Source organism: Phascolarctos cinereus, unplaced genomic scaffold (genome assembly GCF_003287225.1).
Source record: "Phascolarctos cinereus isolate Bilbo 61053 unplaced genomic scaffold, phaCin_HiC Scaffold_7;HRSCAF=346, whole genome shotgun sequence".
Taxonomy (NCBI): domain Eukaryota; kingdom Metazoa; phylum Chordata; class Mammalia; order Diprotodontia; family Phascolarctidae; genus Phascolarctos; species Phascolarctos cinereus.
Window position 1 is genome coordinate 181085519 of NW_027556180.1, and position 18594 is coordinate 181104112.

General features: G+C 36.7%; 1 protein-coding gene across 6 annotated transcripts in view; it reads right to left on the minus strand.

Moving 5' to 3' along the window:
- Positions 1-203: 203 nt before the first annotated feature.
- Positions 204-18594, minus strand: part of IL1R1 (interleukin 1 receptor type 1) — a 73141-nt gene continuing 54750 nt past the window's right edge. For 4 of the 6 annotated variants that reach the window (XM_078147379.1, XM_020987877.2, XM_078147378.1 and 1 more), the window contains 9 exons: positions 15859-16093; positions 13253-13442; positions 12158-12323; positions 10703-10768; positions 10441-10555; positions 8212-8363; positions 6909-7052; positions 5523-5690; positions 204-2702 (listed from right to left, as the gene is read on the minus strand). In XM_078147379.1, the coding sequence (XP_078003505.1) occupies positions 2314-2702; positions 5523-5690; positions 6909-7052; positions 8212-8363; positions 10441-10555; positions 10703-10768; positions 12158-12323; positions 13253-13442; positions 15859-16093 (1625 nt within the window). In that variant the 3' untranslated portion in view covers positions 204-2313. Of the gene's footprint in view, positions 2703-5522; positions 5691-6908; positions 7053-8211; positions 8364-10440; positions 10556-10702; positions 10769-12157; positions 12324-13252; positions 13443-15858; positions 16094-17541; positions 17877-18594 lie in introns of all 6 variants that reach the window. The other 2 variants (XM_078147380.1, XM_020987879.2) reach the window with 2 other exon arrangements.

The following is an 18594-nucleotide window of genomic DNA, read 5'->3' on the forward strand; positions in this document are numbered from 1 at the left end:
CTAGACTAGTGGGATGTCACTGTATTAAAATTCACATCTTGGGGAAGCTAGGTGGCGCAGTGGATAGAGCACCGGCCCTGAATTCAGAAGGACCTGAGTTCAAATTCGGCCTCAGACACATAACACTTACTAGCTGTGTGACCCTGGGCAAGTCACTTAACCCCATTGCCTAGCCAAAAAAACAAAACAAAACAACAACAAAAAAAATTCACATCTTGACTTTATTTCATAGCAAAGACACAAAGAGGCTAGAAATGTTCCCCTTCTCCCCTCAAAAAAAAAAGAACAACCCACAGTTGTACAGCAAATAGAGCAACCTAACTTAAAAAGTCAATGTATTCATAGCCCATTGATTTGCACACATATCTTCTGACTTCCGTTTTTATCATTTGTGTGGGGTCTTCTTAGTCTGGCTAAACTTTTCATAGTTCTATTTTATAGTTCATTCCTGGGAGTGGGAACTTAAGGTAGAGAGATGGGGGAGGAAAGAAACAGATTTTTAGACAACAGGGACCATCAGATTTCTTAATAAAGCTGCAAGTTTTAGGATAATTTTATTGGAAAACAAACACATTGGATTGGAACCAATCAAAAAATTTACCGCAAATCATGAACTTGATGTTTATACATAAAAATATTTAGCATCTGTTGAAGTTACACAAACAAGTGGACAAACATACTTATATCTTGAAACATATAAACAACATTGTTTATCAAAAAGGAATGTCTGACACTGAAAAAAATATTGTGCAATGCTTTTTTCTGTAGAATGAGAGGACACATATTGTCCTAAAGCAATTCTGACATCTTTCAAGGATGTTACCTTGCTACACATGTGGAAGAACTTTTTATACTAAAGTTGTCAGCATCATAACTAAAAGTACAATAAAAAAAAACTTATTAATTTGAAATGGAATGGAGAGGACAATGTAGTCTTCTGAGGTAACCAGACAGGGGGGAAGTTAATGTGCTTATTAAAAAACAATAAGGCAGAGGGTGCTCCCCCAGAATGAAAAATTAAATTTTTTTCCTCCCTGAGAAGCCAATATAATTAAACTTTCCTATGTTATGCTCTTCTCCACTTGCACTTCTCAGTTCTTAGAAATCTTAGTGTTCATTCTTCCCCAATTATTTCTTCCCCTTCCCTTTCTTTCACAAACTATCCCATTATTTCTAAGTTACAACCAGAATGTTTTAGAATTAACTTTCCTTGTACTCCCAAGAGTCCTCCCAACCTACTTAGCAGAACATTATAAATAAAACTTATTAGAAGGCATTTAAAAGGAACAGTTTTGCTCTTTCTTTTTTATATGTGGTGCTATTAACAAGTACTGTACCTCAAGACTGACTGACTGAGGTTATCAGAGACTCCCCTCTAAAATCTCTATGTATATAAATGTATAAGAAGAAATATAGTTTTCTTTAAGGTACATTTGTATTTTTATTTCTTTTGAGGCCTGCCTCTAAAAAACTATTTTGTGCTCCAGTGAAATCTTGACCCAGATGTAAAAGACAAGTCTCTTTCTTTTTTTTTTTTAGGTTACTATCCCTAGAGAAACCTAAAGTCAAATACCATTTTAAAAGATTTGCAATCCCAGAGAATTGTTTTAACCACTAATGTAATTAAAAGCATCAGTATAAAATTCTCACTGATTCTTTAGAAACTGACAGCTAGCAGGAAATGTGATGGATACAGCGAGTGCAAAGTGGATGCAAAGATATCTCTGAAATTGTTCCTCGGTGAAATGCCATTTGTTCAAGGTTAAAAAAACAAAACAAAACAAACCCCAATTTTGGGAGGAGATTTCTAGCTGCATTGCCCTCTGAAGCAAAGCTAGGTATCAAGTCTGCCAGCCATCTTTTCTGAACAGTTACTAATTTTAAAATCTATCCTCAATTACTGCATATCCCCTTTCTGAGTCTTATCTTTCATATGCTGATGTGTTTCATAGTGCTGGCTTTAAAGGAAGGATGTAGGGATTTTCTACCCTTTCCCCCTCTCCCTCCCTTTGTTGTTCCTTCACTCCATTGTGCCCCTCATCCATCCTTGACCTAAAGTCCTTCACTGTTAATGATTTGATCATCTTTAATACTGAAACAAAACTCCAAGTGACCACACAGTGGCAAGTGATGACCACACACACACACACACACACACACACACACACACACACACACTGCTCTCATGACTGGAAAAGCCACCATAACAATCTACCCAACCTGGAAATTCTTTAAGGCAAACAGACAGCTTCTACGTAAGGAGACCTGTGCAATCTTTCAGAGAGTTTCCCTGAGTGCTCAAAGTGCCATGTGCTATTTCTTCTTAGAGTTCAGCACAGAATCTAGAACCGAGGGTTCTCTTGTGAAAGAAGACTGTTGCCGCTGTGCTGGCATGTGGTACCTGATGCACCTCCAAAACTTTGTCTTTGCAGATGGGACTTCTTCCATGAAATCTCCTTTCCACTGGATGACACCATGCTTCTGTTTGAGGTATTTAATAGATTCTGGCATATTCCCATAGTTCTTAATTTTTTCTAGTTCAATCAGGATGATTTTAATTCCATCCTGGACAAGAGCATTATACATAGCTATTTGCTGTTCCGACGTGTTTCCCAGCCAATTGTAACTTGAATGCTCTCCAGTTAAGACAATAATTAGTCTTCTGCTTTTCCTAATGTTCTCATTGATAACCATGATAGCATCTGAAAAATACAAAGTATGATATGGTATACAAAGCTTCAAGTCATCATCTTTCTTTTCCTGCTTACAGTCTCTCTCCTTTGCAATCCACTGCTCTTTGTAATCTGACCTGCCATTCTCCTAATCAAAAATCTTTAGTGCCTAAAAGACAACTAATCAATCAATAAACATTTATTAATTGCCTATTATGACATGCATATTCAGCATACTAAATTTTGGGGATACAAAAAGAGACAAAACACAGTCCCTGTCCTCAAGGAACTTACAATCTAATGAGACACCCAACTGCTTAGAGGACAAAATGCAAACTCAAAGCCCCTCCATTATCTGTCCCCACAGAATGCAAGTTCCTTGAGAACAAAGACTCTTTCATTTCTGTCTTTGTATATTTGTATACCTAGTGCCTAACAGAGTGACTGGTACATAGTCACTTTAAAACTGTTTGTTGACTGACTGATTGATCTGGCTCCATCCTACCTTTCCTATCTTATTGAACGTTACTTCTCCTTACAATCTCAGTCAAAATGGACTATTAGATAGATATTTTTTCACCTTATGCAGCCATATTCTGACTTTGCATAGTCATATCATTCACCCACGCCTAGAATATACTGCCTTATCTCTCACTTGTAAAAATCCTTCTCATCTGGCAAGGCTTCCCCCCCCACCCCATCCTCCCAACCTAAAGCAATAACCTCTCCTTCCTCAAAGCACCATGTCTGGATATCCTAAAAAATCAGAGTAGAAAGAATCTCTCTGTGAGATCATCTTGTCCAACCCTTACTGACAAGAGACCATCTAGTCTTTGTTTGAAGGCATCTGGTGAGAGGGAATCTTATACCCTCTAAGGCAGACCATTCCACTTTTGGATAGCTTCAATTATTGGTTTGTTTTTTCACTTTTTTCCTTCCAGCCTAAATCTGCCTCTCTTTAATGTCCACTCATTGCTTCTAATCCTTCCCTCCAAGGCCAAACAGAATAATTCTAATTTCTTTTTGTATCTCCAGCGTAGTGCCTAGCACACAGAGGGCACTTAAAATGCTTTTTAAATTTAGCTGAATGGCATCCCTCTGACTTTAAGCTGACAAATCTAATATCCTTTTTTCAGTCTTCACAGATTTTGACAGTCGACCGCCAACTTCTCTTGGATACTCTTCTTTAGATTTTCAGGTCACATCTCTCTCCTAATTCTCTTCCTACCTGCATGACTGGTCCTTTTTAATTTCCTTTGCTATTGTTGTGCAGTCATTTTCAGTCATGTTTGGCTCTTTATGACCCCATTTGGGGGGTTTTTGGCAAAGATACTGGAGTGGTTTGCCATTTCCTTCTCCAGCTCACTTTGCAGATGAGGAAACTGGGGTAAACAGGGTTAAGTGACTTGCCCAGGGTCACACAGCTAGTAAATGTTTGAGGCTAGATTTGAACTCAGGAAGACGAGTCTTCCTGACTCTAGGCCCAGCACTCCACCTACTGCACCACCAACTAATTCTGAAACCGGGTCATGCCAACTAAGTGAGTGTTTCCTAAGATTCTGACTTTACCCTTTCAGCTTCTCCCTGCATATTATCTCCACTGGTTATTTCATCAGCTCCCATGGGTTCCATCATCTTTTCTATGGAGATGATTCCCAAATCTCCTGAGTGGCGGTCTCACGTTTCTAACTTTGTCTTGGACATATAAAACTTGATTTCCTGTAGACATGCCAAACACCACATGTCCCAACCAGGATTCATTATCTTTTGTCCCAAACCCTCATGTTTCCTCACTTCCCTGTTACTACTGAGATAAGCATTCTCATCTCAGTCACTCAGGCTCACAATCTCAGTGTCATCCTTTACTCCTCTCTCACACTCACTCCACTAATCTCACCTGTTGCCAAGTATTTTCATTCTTTCCTTTATAACATTTCTCACCTCCTCCCCTTCTCTCCACTCACATGGCCACCACCCTAATGAAAGTTCTCATCATCTCCTGCCTGGATGATTATTGCTATAACCTTCTGGTTAGTCTCTCTCCCTTAACCTTCTACCTATTCCAATCCATTCTCTACCCTCTATATATTTTATAATCCAGCAACAACTGCCTTTCTGCTGATGCAATGCATAGATTTGGAGTCAGGAAGGCTTGAGGTCAAATCCTCTCTCAGACATTTACAAGCTCTGTGACTCTTGGCAAGTCACTTAACCTCTCTAATCCTCAATTTTCTCATCTGTAAAATAGAGATAATATTAGCATCTACCTGATAAGATGTTATAAGGATCAAATGAGATCACATATGGAAAGTATTTTGCAAATCTTAAAGCACCATATGAATTCTAGCTAGCTAGGTAGTGGTATGGTGATAGCAGTAGTAATAGTAGCAATGATAGTGGTAGTGGTAGTGGTGGTGGCAGCAGCTAGGTGGCACAGTGGATAGAGTGCTGAACCTTGAGCAAGGGTAGGGAAAGGCTGCACTTGAGGACCCAGAGGGCCACAGGTGGCCTTGAGGCTGCAGGTTCCCCACCCCTGGCCTAGAGTAAGGAAGACTCCACTTTGGGAGTTCAAATCTGGCCTCAAAATCTTACTAGCTATGTGACCTGGGGCAAGTCAGTTTCCCCATCTGTAAAATGATTTGGAAAAGAAAATGGCAAACCACTCCAGTATCTTTGCCAAGAAAATCCCAAATGGGATCACAAAGAGTCATACACAACTGAAAAATTACTCAACAAGAAGAAGAAGGGGTAGGAGAATGAGGAGGAGGAGGAGTAGATCTATGACTCTATGAAATATAAATTGTTACATAAGTCATTAGAAAGTTCTTCTTTCCCTCATTTTAAACATACCTTCTCCAACAAGATCATCCCTTCCATAGATGAACAGATTATATCCACACTGATTTTCCAAGACTTCAGGCAAGATTTTAAACACAAAGATGTCTGAGATGTAGCTGGACCCTTCTTCAAAATATTTTGGATATAATATGTATGCATCATAGACTTTTCCATCCAAAGCTAAAGGATGAAATATAATGTATTTAGCATTCAAAAAGTTGGCCTTGACAAAGGAGAGATCACAAACTTCTATTTCCAAATTAGTATTGGTAGTTTTTTGAAACCATAATGTAAATAAAATAATAGCCACCACAAAAGGTCTCTTTAATTATTCAAATGTCATTAAGTTTTCTTAATGACAATTTGGTGGCTCAGTTGTAATAGTTGAAACGGTAGTCCTTTATCTTCTTAGCATGGAAATGTACTTTGGAAATATAGATAGTATCCCAATTTCTTTAGAAATAGTCAAGCCACCAAATTGGAGGCATAGTTTTCCCACAGTGGCCAAATTGATATGAGGGGAGTATTTTAATTGATGTGATTATTTTTGTACCACTGCATTTAACATGATGCATGTAGATATTATGGCCATCCTAGCCAAAATTACTGATTCAGAGTTTAAAAAAGAAGTAAATAAGATAGCTCAGAAGATTTTCCAAAGTGTTCTGTCATCATGGAGAACACTCAGAATACATAAATTATAATATATTATTTTTATTTTTAAAATTCATTTTTTTAATAATAAAATGTCAATGGCAGAAAATATGTGTGCATCAACCCTCTTCTACTTCAGGTATAAACATTGTGATGCAATTAACCCGAGATCTAAAATAAATTCAATTTTGTGACCCCTTGGCGGTTTCTATAACACATACAAGCTTGTGACTTCCCCCTCATTCCCTCTCCCAAATGTCTCACCCATAAATTCTACCTTCCTCTCCTTTAAGTAGACTAGTGAGTGATTAGAGGTTTTTCCCCCCAGTGATGCTTAACAAATCTAATTCATCTGGGGTGCCCCAAAATCTGTTAATTTCTTCCTCAGGAAGGCACAGAGATCATGAGGGACTATTTAAAATAACCACACTCCTACCCCAACAAAGCAGGTTTAAGATGGAGAAAACTTCAATTACTGGGCTAAAATGGTTTTTAGCAGTATGATTTATTCTGATATGATGATTCTATGCACAAAATGACATCATTACATAGCTTCAAAGTAATATAACTTAATCCTTATTAAGATATTCTTATCTGTAAGTCACATGAACGTGGACCACAACTGACTTTACCAATTGAAAAAAAAAAAAACCAGCAGCAACAACAAAAACCTGACAGTCACCTCCCTGTCCAATTTACTAATATTCAAAAAATAATATTGAACAGGGAAAAAATATAATTTACCTTTTTTCAGGAAATATGGATGGCAAGAATCCCTATACAAAAGCACAATTTCAACCTTGAAAATTTTGTAGAGAAACATGGAGAACGTAACTACTAAGGCCAAAGAGATGAATCCTCCAATCAGGTACATTCTGGAATCTGAGACTACCTCAGAAAAGGAAGGAAATGCAAATATTAAACCTGAAGTAATCAAACCTTAAACATAGAATCATCAACAACATCTGAATGAAGCAGAGTCTTCAGGTTTAATTTCTCTAGTTCCTTACAATGTCAAATCTCTTGTTTCCATTATGCAATAATTACCAATGCTTCTATCTGTAATTCTCCACTAAAGATCACCTGTTAATTCATGGAAAGATTTTGCTCTGCATCAGTGAATGGAGTTTGCATGCCAAAGAAATCACAGATTTTAAAGTATTGAACTAAAACATAAATCCATCTTGCTAGTAACAGAAAATCTTCATGAATTATTGTGTCCAAAAAAACCCCAAAAACCAAACCTCATGTTGTAGTCAACCTTCTGTATACACTTGGCAAGCCTGGTGCTCAAATTCAGGGTCCATGCTTAAAGACTTTGCATCAGGATGATACTTTCCAAAGTTTGTACTCTGATGACATAGCCTTTGAGGACCCAGGATCACTTTCAGGACATGATAAAAAGGCTTTTTATATAAAAATATGTTATATAGCCATTATAAAAATATAGCCATTATACTAAAACTTTAGTTTGGAGGGAGAAAACTTGTCAGTTGAAACATAGCTTAATTCAGGTACCAGTTTTGCCAGCTGTAATTAATGCCAATTAATAACAACACTGCTTATCCCAGTACTCAAATATGGTCTTTTACATATTCTATTAACTCAATCACTCCTCTTTCACCTAGGAAGAAGGGTAGGTGTAGAGATATGGAGAAGTTGTACACAGTCTAGCATTCTGAAGGCATAAAAGCCTTCTTTCTCTTCATATTTTCCTGGTACGTGTTCTAAAAACATTTTTGGGGGGTCCTACTCAGTTTCTATCACTACTACACCTAATCTCCCAAAAAGATGAATGAAACATTCATTTTGATGAGATCAGTTGGAGTCCAACTTCAGAAACACAAATCCTTCACTAAAATCACAAACAAACCAACATCATTATAGGTACATTTAGCAGATCAGACAAAAGCTCTCTTTTTGAGTTATTTCAGAGTCCCAGACAATCTGTCACTGAGATGTATAAACTTCATTATTCTCCTTTTTAAGTGGAGAGCTTAGCACAATACAGTATAACTGTAGTTTCAATAAACAACGAATTGCTTACCTGGTGGTCTCAAGGCAATATATGTTGTAGCTATACCAGCTTCATTGGTAACCCAGCATAAAAATGGGTACAAATAATGCCTACTTTCCACTTTTAAAATGACAAGCCTAGAAACCCTTGTGACAATGTTCATATCATTTAAATTCGGAACTCTATTCAGGAAAGAGAGAAAAAATAAGGCTAGTTAAAAAACCTCAACACAAGTAATCTCAATTTATTTGGTTTCTCTTTTTTCACTAAGTTGCTGCATAGGTAGTGACAAAGTTTTCATGCTGTTATTTACATTGTGAGGTTGAGATTTCTCATCCCTAGTTCTGTTTGAGCAGAAGCTTGATAACTATTTTTCAGAGGTATGAAAAAGGGATTTCTGTACGGGGCAGGAGGATGAGACTAAGTAACTTCTAAGTTATTTAGAACTTTAAAATATTCAATTTTGGGACCTCTTAGCAGAGTTTTTGTAACAGGTACAAGATTGTGACTTCCCACTCACTCCCTCTCTCAAATGTCTCACCAATAAATTCTACCTTCCTCTCCTTTCCAATTTTAAAATATTATGACAAATGCCTTAAATGCAAGAAAGTCTGTCTGGGTCATACGAAACTATACTGCATGTTTCATGACATCCTAAGACAAAGAAGCTTCTAAGAGGATGATGAGTGATGCTGATAAGTCCTGGATGATGAGACCATCGAGAAGGAATTAGTGATAGAAGGAAATATAGAAGGCTAGTAGAGATATATTAGAAAAGAGAGAGTATAAGGAAGCTGAGGAAGCTATAGAAAAAAAAGCGTTGTGGTTAGGAAAAATTAGGAATGCCATAAAAGGTTTGAAAGCTAGGGAGCAGATGAGGAACAGGGATCAAGGAGGAGATGACATGAAAGTTTCTCTTTAATGTCTGCTTGGGTGGGATGCCAAGAAAAAGAAAAGATGAATTCAAAGGGATTTCTATAAGAAACAGACTCTGAAGAAGCTGGTAAGTTCAGATAGCTGTAGACAGAGTGGAGTTTAGTAGGCTACGAATAGATGAGGCCCCCAAACTCCTTTTGCTTTCTCGGTGATGAAGGAATGAAACTGAATAATCCTAACTTGAAGGAGAGGAAAAAAGCCCAAAGAAAAGAACAAGAGAGTTTAAATTGGAGATGAACTATTAAAGTCTAATTTATGGTGCCAAGATAAAAGTGAATATATCAAGTTTGCAATTAAGATTTTCCATGCACATATGCAGTGAGGCACTTGGATCTCCACACAATATGGTAAGCAGCATTTATACAGAAAAAAATGTGTGGGCACTAAAGAGAACTCAGTCCAACAGAGATAAGCAGGGACACAGGAATAGCTGTGGATCTAAGGGCCCAATTTTTCAAAAGTAACAATAATAGCTCTCAAGTATTGATTACTTTACAATTTAGGTGGAATTTTACCTACATCAACCCTATGTAACCCTATGTAAGATATGTGTCATTATTGCTGTTCAATTGTATCTAATTCTTCATGATCCCCTTTGAGATTTTCATGGTAAAGAAGACAGAGTGGTTTGTCATTTTTCTTCTCCAGCTCATTTCAGAGATGAGCAAAGTGAGGCAAACAGGGTTAAGTGACTAGCAAGTCACCATCACACAGCTAGTAAGTGTCTGAGGTCAGATTTGACCTCAGGAAGATGTCTTCCTGACTATCCACTGTGCTATCTAGTTGCCCAGCTCCAGCATGAGCCTGTATAAAGGTCTCTACATTTTAACTACAATGGAACTTGAATACCATCAAGGCTCCCCATATTCCTGGCTTTGGAGCTTCAGAATACCCTAAATTCTGATGAGGATGATCTTACCTGGTGAGTCCACTCTCTACCAAGGCCAATATTTAGTCTTAGGAATTCCATTCTCCACCAAGAAGTAGGGGTAAATTAAAAGGGAGTATAATATAGCAGAAAGAGTACTCAAGTTGGAATAAGGAGATGGGAGCTCTACCACCCAACTTTATGACTTTGGCTAAGTAGCTTCATTTCTCAGTTCTCAGTTTGTTTGTTTTTCCATAAAATGAGAAGATTGGACTAGATGACTAATAAAATCTTTTTTTTTAAATTTTAGTGCTCTATAATTTAAGATGCTAAAAAATAAGGAATTTTGACCATTTCTTAGCCTGGTGAAAATTATATTGATGGTTTAACAAACAGCAACAGAATTTACATAAAATTTCTCTTCCTCTATATTTGCATAATGATGAAGCACTTACGAAAGTTCAGACCATGTAATATTAGGTTCTTTGTGAGCAAATGATCCATTCCAAGTCCAATATTGAAGGTCATTCTTTTGAGCTGTGAAGTTGCAGTCCAAAAGCAACTGGGATCCTGTAAAAACAACATTCAAAAACTCTGTGATGCTGCTCCTCAAATGTTCTCTAATACATTGATGTGAGAGAAAAATGCATACACTTTATGAATGAGAGTTTTTAGCTCATTACAAAGGACAGGAAACCAAATGGTGGTAATACTCACCAAGTTCCACTTCCATTGTCCTGTTTTCTGGAGTCAGAATCACTGGCATTTTCTTCTTTTCTCTCCCTAATAAAATAAAATAAAATAAAGAATATTTTTCACAGTAATTTCAAGGCTCCAAATTACAGTAAGAGGAGTTTCAAAGGATTACCTACCTCACAAAACTGGCTAGATGACACCTGGCCAAAAGGCAATGTAAGGTAGTTGACGTGGGTTTAGGTGTAGACATGGAGGAGATAGCGAATCTGCCTGTACATGCCTAGACCAAGATTGCACAGAAACCCCTGTGCTATTACTCAGCCAAAGCCATTGGTATTCTTAGGGCTTGGCCTTCCTTATGCTACTGAATTCATGGACAAGATAACAAGATAAGCATAGTTAATGTGTCAGGTAATGACAGACTAAGACCTTGTGTTTCAAGACCTCTAGCTCTGCAGTTTCTCTTAAGGCAGTTATAAGTGCATGCAAAGACAAGGGTAAGGACAGAGAGGGAAAGAATAAAGGATTTCTTTGGATGGAGGAGATGAGAATAAAGGCTTATTAGGGGAAAGTAGGGGCTAGAGCCCCCTGGAAGGCTGTAACTTGAATCCCAAGCTGGGGAGGGGAGTGACATAAACCAACTGGAAACTGGGAAGATGGTATGTCCATATCTGGCATAAGAAATAGAGATGGCAAAATGCTTCAAAGTAGCCACTTTCTTCAAAATCTGGCCTTGCCTAGAATGCCATTTGTGGTTCTGGTTATTATACTATCCTAAGGCAGATAAAATTGAGGTTGAAGAGGATCAGAGAAGGGCAAATAAAATTACCAAGGTAATTGAGGGGTGACTAAATAAAGACAAGTGAAAATAATTAAGAATTCTCAACATAGTAAGGGGAAGACAAAGGGGGGAGATAGCAAATTTTATAAAATCTTGAAAAGCTTGGTTAGGGTAACAATTCTACCCAAATCCACAGCCATTCATTGGTATTCTTTTTGTATCCATTGTTCTCCCACATGACAAAATAGAACCACTGGATACTCAACCTGTTATCTTACGGTTGACAGTTCTCTCAGTATAAGACCTTGTCTAAGACTTTTGGAAAGTCTATAAGTCCTTGCTGCTAGAATGACATCTACATGGAAAGACTTGGTCTAAGACATGAGATTAGGCTTGATTTCCCTTGAACCTCAGGCAGCAGGAGCTGCTGTGCTCTGGGGTACATTGTCCCCTTCAAGAACACCCAGACACCAAGGAAACTCTCTTCCCTTGGAACATGGTTAATTTTATTCCACATGCTGCGAAGGTGGCAATGGACCTTTAAGTGCTAAGCATTAGACAATGAAAAATAAAGGAAGAAGAATGACAGGCTGTGTAACTATGGAAGACCATGTCACCCTCCTTAAATATATTTAATATCATCTGGACTATGGGACAGCAAAACTAGTTTAGCTCTAAGATTCTTTGACACTTACCTATAATGCGTAGATGTATTGACCGAGTAATGTTATAATGCTTCCCCATATAACCATAGGATATAAGGCAAGTATAGTGCCCCTCATCTTCTTTCTGTATATTACGCAGGTAGAGATTAGCTTTTAGTCCATTAAATTTTGTATTGTTAAGGAGAGGTTTACAATCCTAGATACAGAAAATAAGTCCATTTACATATTGAGAAAAATAAGACTGGATATACATACACACATATGTACACATACATATATATATATATATATATATATATATATATTATATATATATATCTCCATACCACAGGAGTAACTTTAATCCCTGATTTCCCTCTCCTCCTCCCCCATATTGTCACCTTCTAGTATTTACTGACTTTCCAAGAAATTAGATTTGCATACCCTTGAAACTTATAGGTAGAATGGGAAAGAATTTCTTCCCAATTTTATTTATTTAATTCCTAACCAGCTTAGAGATTACAATTTAATAGCTTCTTTCTTAAAGCTACTTCCTTCCTTTGTTGTTTTACTCAAGCTGTATTTCTTATCTTCTAGAAGACGATTCTAATCTTAACTTCTAATAACCATGTCAGTAGCTCTCAAAGGAACTCAACTTGTATCTAGGCTTTCGTTGCAACCCCGTCTGTGCTGTCAAACTAAATGTGGAGAGAAGCAAGTAAATTCAAGGACACCACTTCATGCAAAGGAAACAGTATACAATACAGCAAATACTCCCCTCATATCAATTTATAATCTTTTCCCCCATAATTTTTCCTTCTCTCAATTAAAAAAAAAAACAGATGCAAAAATAAAAAAACAAACAAACCCCAAACTATGGGCTCAATGAGCAAAAGTTAAAATACATTTGTAGAATACCCAAATTGTGTTTATGAAGTTTTATGCCTCCATTTAATTTGAGCTTTTATAGAGACTTCTTCAGAACTGTCATCACACAGCATAATAATATGATAAATATCTTGCAAAGTTGCCACTTTGTCTATTTTCAATGAATCAGTTTTCTTTCACCAAATTGTTCTACTCATTTCTGGGGGTGAAGATGGGGGGGGAGAGGAGGTAACAATACTACTTTAAGAAAGAATTTACCTTATACCACTGAACTTTAGGTAGATTATTATTTTTATCTTCAAAAATATTCAAATGGGGACACACAATAAAGCCACCAGGTCCTGAAAGCAATTTTTGTTCATATTCAGATAGCACATCATAACACCTTCCAGGATGTTTCTTCAAGATTTCTATCTTGATTTTCTGTTTGTGGCAGTGGGTAGAATTTCTACAATGAAAATAAAATTGTTGGATGACATCCAATAAATAAAATAAAATCCTTTTACAGGTGTTGTTCTCTTTTCCCCAATTTACTATGGATATGTATCACCAGGCCTACCAGTAAATTTGGGCTAACAGGGTCCCTGCCCTCGGCATGAGAGTGAGGGAGTCCTGTGCTTTGAAGAACCCTACTCAGCAGCCATGAGCACAAAAATTGTGAGGTGTCATGTTTTCCTAGAACATCGGAAAAATAGTCTTGTGAATAGCTAGTGGGGGGATGAAATCTTTAATGATCACTGGATTAGAATGCCCTCAGAACTGGGATGCTAGGAATCACATGGGTTATTGTAACCCATAGATGTTTCAGCAGGTGTCAGTGAGTAGCTGGAATTTACTGATACTGATTTTTTTGCGTATGAAGGGAGAATTTCCAGTAAAGGTATTATGAAGCTGACTCCAAATCTTTATAAACTTTCTTTACAACAATGACACAAAGAAACCTGGGTTATGAAAGTTATTCTTTAGACCACTTAAGGGACTAATACATTTCAAATCAGTCTGTATTTTATGAAATCATCCCCTTTTGAAACATTGTGTCCTACAGTTCCCCCAAAATTTTTTGTCATGACATCTAAGTCTGCTATTTAAAAGTGTATGTTTAGTGCACAAAGGCAACTAGAGATCAAATATTTTCAATCTCATATTTAATCAATGTGCAGAGGAACATGCTAAAAAAATTACTTGACAAAAATAATTTGGGATCAAAGTTATGTTCACTGCTCGCTATCATTCTATATTAGATGATTATTTAAAATGTGATTTTAGATTTTGTGCCATGTTACTTTGAGAAGGTCACCAAAAGCATGAACATCATTACCAGCAAAAGCTAAAGCCTTAGACTAATTTGAAAAAAAAAAAGAGGGGGAGAATATCTTCAAGACAACATTTTCACTAAAATTCATATGAAAATCCTGCCAAACATCCTAATCACCAGTTGCAGAGTATTGTAACCTAGACCTTATTTAACTGCTTTGTGGATTTTCTTGTCTGTCCTTCTGACACAACTTTAGATATGCTAATACATATCAATGAGATGATAAAGGTACCAAGTATTAATACATATATGATGCGCTTCAGATGTGCTTCTGATCTAGATAGAATTTGCTTGGTTTCTTGTTGGAGATAATCAACCAATTACACATGTATATTTAGGCCTTCAAAACAATCCTGGACCTCATTTAATGAGATATTTCAAAGAAGTGAGTGAGAATTTTCAATACTTTTGAAGTGTATTTTTAATCAAACATTTAATTAATTAATTTAATAATAAAATTTTAATTTTAATATTTTAATTTAATATAAAAACAATTAATTTAATAGTAATAAGATTCAATTTAAAATAATTTAATTTTATAAAAATTTAATTTAATGATATATGTAGATTAATTAATTTAATAAATTTAATTTAAAAATAATTTAACAATTATTAATTTTATATGAATTAATATGATAATTAATAATAATTTTAGTTTTAAATTTAATACTTAAAGTTTAATTTAATAATAAAAATAAGTTAATTTAATAAAATTTTAATATTATATTGATTTGATAAATTAATTTAATTTAATAATAAAATAATATAATCATTACAACATAATTATATTATGATGTAATATCATTATTACAATATAACATTATAATTATTATATATTATAATTATTATAATTTCACACAATTTAAATTTCCTTTTTTTTTTCTTTGAGAGGCAATGAGGTGAAGTGACTTGCCCAGGGTCACACAGCTAGTAAGTCTCACGTGTCTGAGGCCAGACTTGAATTCAGGTCTTCCTGAATCCAGGGCTAGTGCTCTACCCACTGTGCCATCTACCTGCCCCTAAATTTACTTTTTAAAAAGTATACTTTTAACTTTTAATTTTAAATCTAATTTGCATCAGAATATAATGATATATGGCAGGTAGGTGACACAGACTCAGCTTGGAGTCAAGAAGGCTCATTTTCCTGAGCTCAAATCCAGCCTCAGACACTCACTAGCTGTGTGACCTTGGGCAAGTCATTTGTTTGCTTCAGTTCCTCATCTGTAAAATAAGCCAGAGAAGGAAATGCAAACCACTCCAGTATCTTTGCCAAGAAAACCCCAAAAAGGGTTGGACACAAAAAGACTTGGATACAACTGAAACAACTGAACTACAACATAATAATAGATCAATATACCCATGAATTTTATAACAGTTTTTAATCAAATTGTTTATATAGACTGAGGTCCTGCAAAAAATGTTTGCCTGGGGTCCCAAACATGCTAGAGCCACCTTGTGTATCACTCATATTGTTAACTTCATTCAATTTCTGGGGAAAACAAAAACAGAAAACTGTTTCTGAAAAAAACAAAAACAAAAAACTTCTTACCTTTCAACAAGGTAATAATATCCTGAGTCTTCTATTGCAGCTGGAACAAACCAAAGCATCTCTCTGTGCTGGTGAACCCTAGAGTTCCGATCCATAGAGATGGCTGTCTTACCGTCACTTCCATACCAACTTATGTTACTGGGAGGGCCAAATTTTCTCGAACTACCATGATGAACATCGAGCTCATCTTCAAAAATAACTAGTACTATTTCATCTTCAAACTCCACACAATCATCTTTTAAAAAATCAAAAAAAGAATGTCCAATTATAGATTATGCCATTCAAAGCTTACTACATAAAAGGAAGTATAGTATAGCAGAGAGAGTATAACACTGGGAATCAGGGACAGTTGGGTCTGAATCTCACCCAGGGCACTAAACTGTTGAGTCACTTACCTTCTCTAGTACTCAGTTTCCTCATCTGTAAAATTAAGGGATTAGATTTCATGAACTCTAAGGTACCTTCCAGATCTAAATCTACACTCTTACTATAAATATTTACATTAATCTATTCACTATTTAAAAGGGGGAGAGGCAGTGGATAGCACCAGCCCTCGAGTCAGGAGCAGCTGAGTTCAAATCCAGCCTCAGACACTTACTGGTTATGTGATCCTGGGCAAGTCATTTAACCCCACTGCCTCTCAAACAAACAAAAATGAAACAAACAAAAACCATTACTGCCTGAGAACTCTTTGCAATAAGCCAAATAAGTTCCTCAGGACATGGAAGACTGCTAGGTAATCATTCAATCCAACCTCTGCATTTTATAGATGAGGAAATTGAGGTTCAGAATGCAAAAGAAGACCTACACACTCATATTATTCATCTTTCAATTAAGAATTAAGGAGTGAGTAAAATCACTGCTCAATCACTGCCTCCCTTCACCCTAAGGATGAAATGATTCTTCTCTAATAAAGACATAGCTCATCTATACAGTTAGCTCCCAGTTTATACTATGGTGAGGTTTTAAAGAAGAGTCAAAATTACTTTTGAAAACACCCTTAGGGGCAGCTAGGTAGTGCAGTGAATAGAGCACCAGCCCTGGAGTCAGGAGGACCTAAGTTCAAATCTGGCCTCAGACTAGCAAGTCTGAGCAACTCCCTTAACCCCATTGCCTCCCCACCCCCCAAAAAAAGAAAAGAAAAACTCTTAAATCACCTGCAAAGGATGGTATGGGATAGGAATTAGACCTGTGATTTTGTTGTTTATAAGAAGCTCCTAGGAAGAAAAGTCTTTCTTTCAATGTGGGTCTACACCTTCTCTGAAATTTAGTCTTGGAGTAATGGTTCCCATTTAGTGGTTCTCAACCCCCTTTGAGGTTTGCAATTATGGTACAAGTTATTCATGCTAAAAAATCTTTAATGGTGCCTTAAGCAATAAATAATTACAGAATATTATAAGGAGCATATTATTATTTGTTGTTATTAAAAGGAGTCTGAAGAACAAAAAATGTTGGGAACCACCACCTTGCCTAAAGAAGTGATGTCAAACTGAAATAGAAATGGATCCCTATATAGTGACTTAGAAAACCACAAATTAACATTACTTATGTTGTATTATATATTTATTTTGTTAAACATTTTCCAATTACATTTTAATCTAGTTTTTGCTGCCAGCTGGGGAAGTTTGTGGGTCTTGAATGTGAAACTTTTAGCCTAGAGCACTCAGGGGTCAAGTGACTTACCGTAGGTCACATGGCCAGGTCTTCCTGGCTCCAAAACTAGCTATCTACTTCATAACACTGCCACTCAAAATATAGTATTGTATCTTTAAACAGCTCTAGGTAGAAATTGGGGCTGCCACTCGAGTTGTTGTTATGTTTGTCCTTCATTCTGGAAGAGGGAGGTGATGACATGACTTGCAGTTGACTTTGATTTGCCTGAGGGAGGGCTCTGCAAGGTCACCAGCCTCACTTTCTCCTCCAGAGGCATCCAGGTCCAGCAACCATCAGGAGGAGTGGAGCCACTCCAGTATCTTTGCCAAGAAAACCTGAATGGCATCATGAAAAGTCGGACGTGTCTGAAACGAGTGAACAATAACAACAGAGGAAGAAAAGGGCTAGGGTTTCTTAAAATGAAAGTAGTCTGTGTTAGAGATCAGGCGGATCTATAATGGTTGCTATTGGGGGGGAGGGGAGAGAATGAATATAAAATTTCTTTTTCTTTTTTTTTTCCCCGAGGCAATTGGGTTAAGTGACTTGCCCAGGGTCACACAGCTAGTGTCAAGCGTTTGGTCTGAGGCCAGATTTGAACTCAGGTCCTCCTGACTTCAGGGCCAGTGGATAGAGACCCACTGTGCCACTTAGCTGCCCCTGTAAATTTTATTTTTCACTATGCCCAGCTAAGTTTTTGGCCAGGATAAATAGGAACCAGGGCTTCTACTCAAATGGGGAAAAAAAAGGGGAGGGGGCAAGACTTAGCTGGTAGAAAAAGTGATGATGGGGGGGGATTCTCTTGAAAGGGCTTCTAACATAAGTAGGATTGTATTATAGTAGGGATTCTTAACCTTGTTTGCATCATACTCTCCTTTGGCAGTCTGGTGAAGCCTATAGACCCCTTCTCTGAAGAGTATGTTAAAGACATGAAATAAAATACACAGTATTACAAAAGAAGTCAATTGTGTTGAAATTAAAAACAAAATAAAATAAACAAATTTACACACAGCACAGCTAGCTATTTCCATGATTAAAATAAGTTAGGAGTTATATAGCACTTTAACGTTTGTAAGCACTTTACCT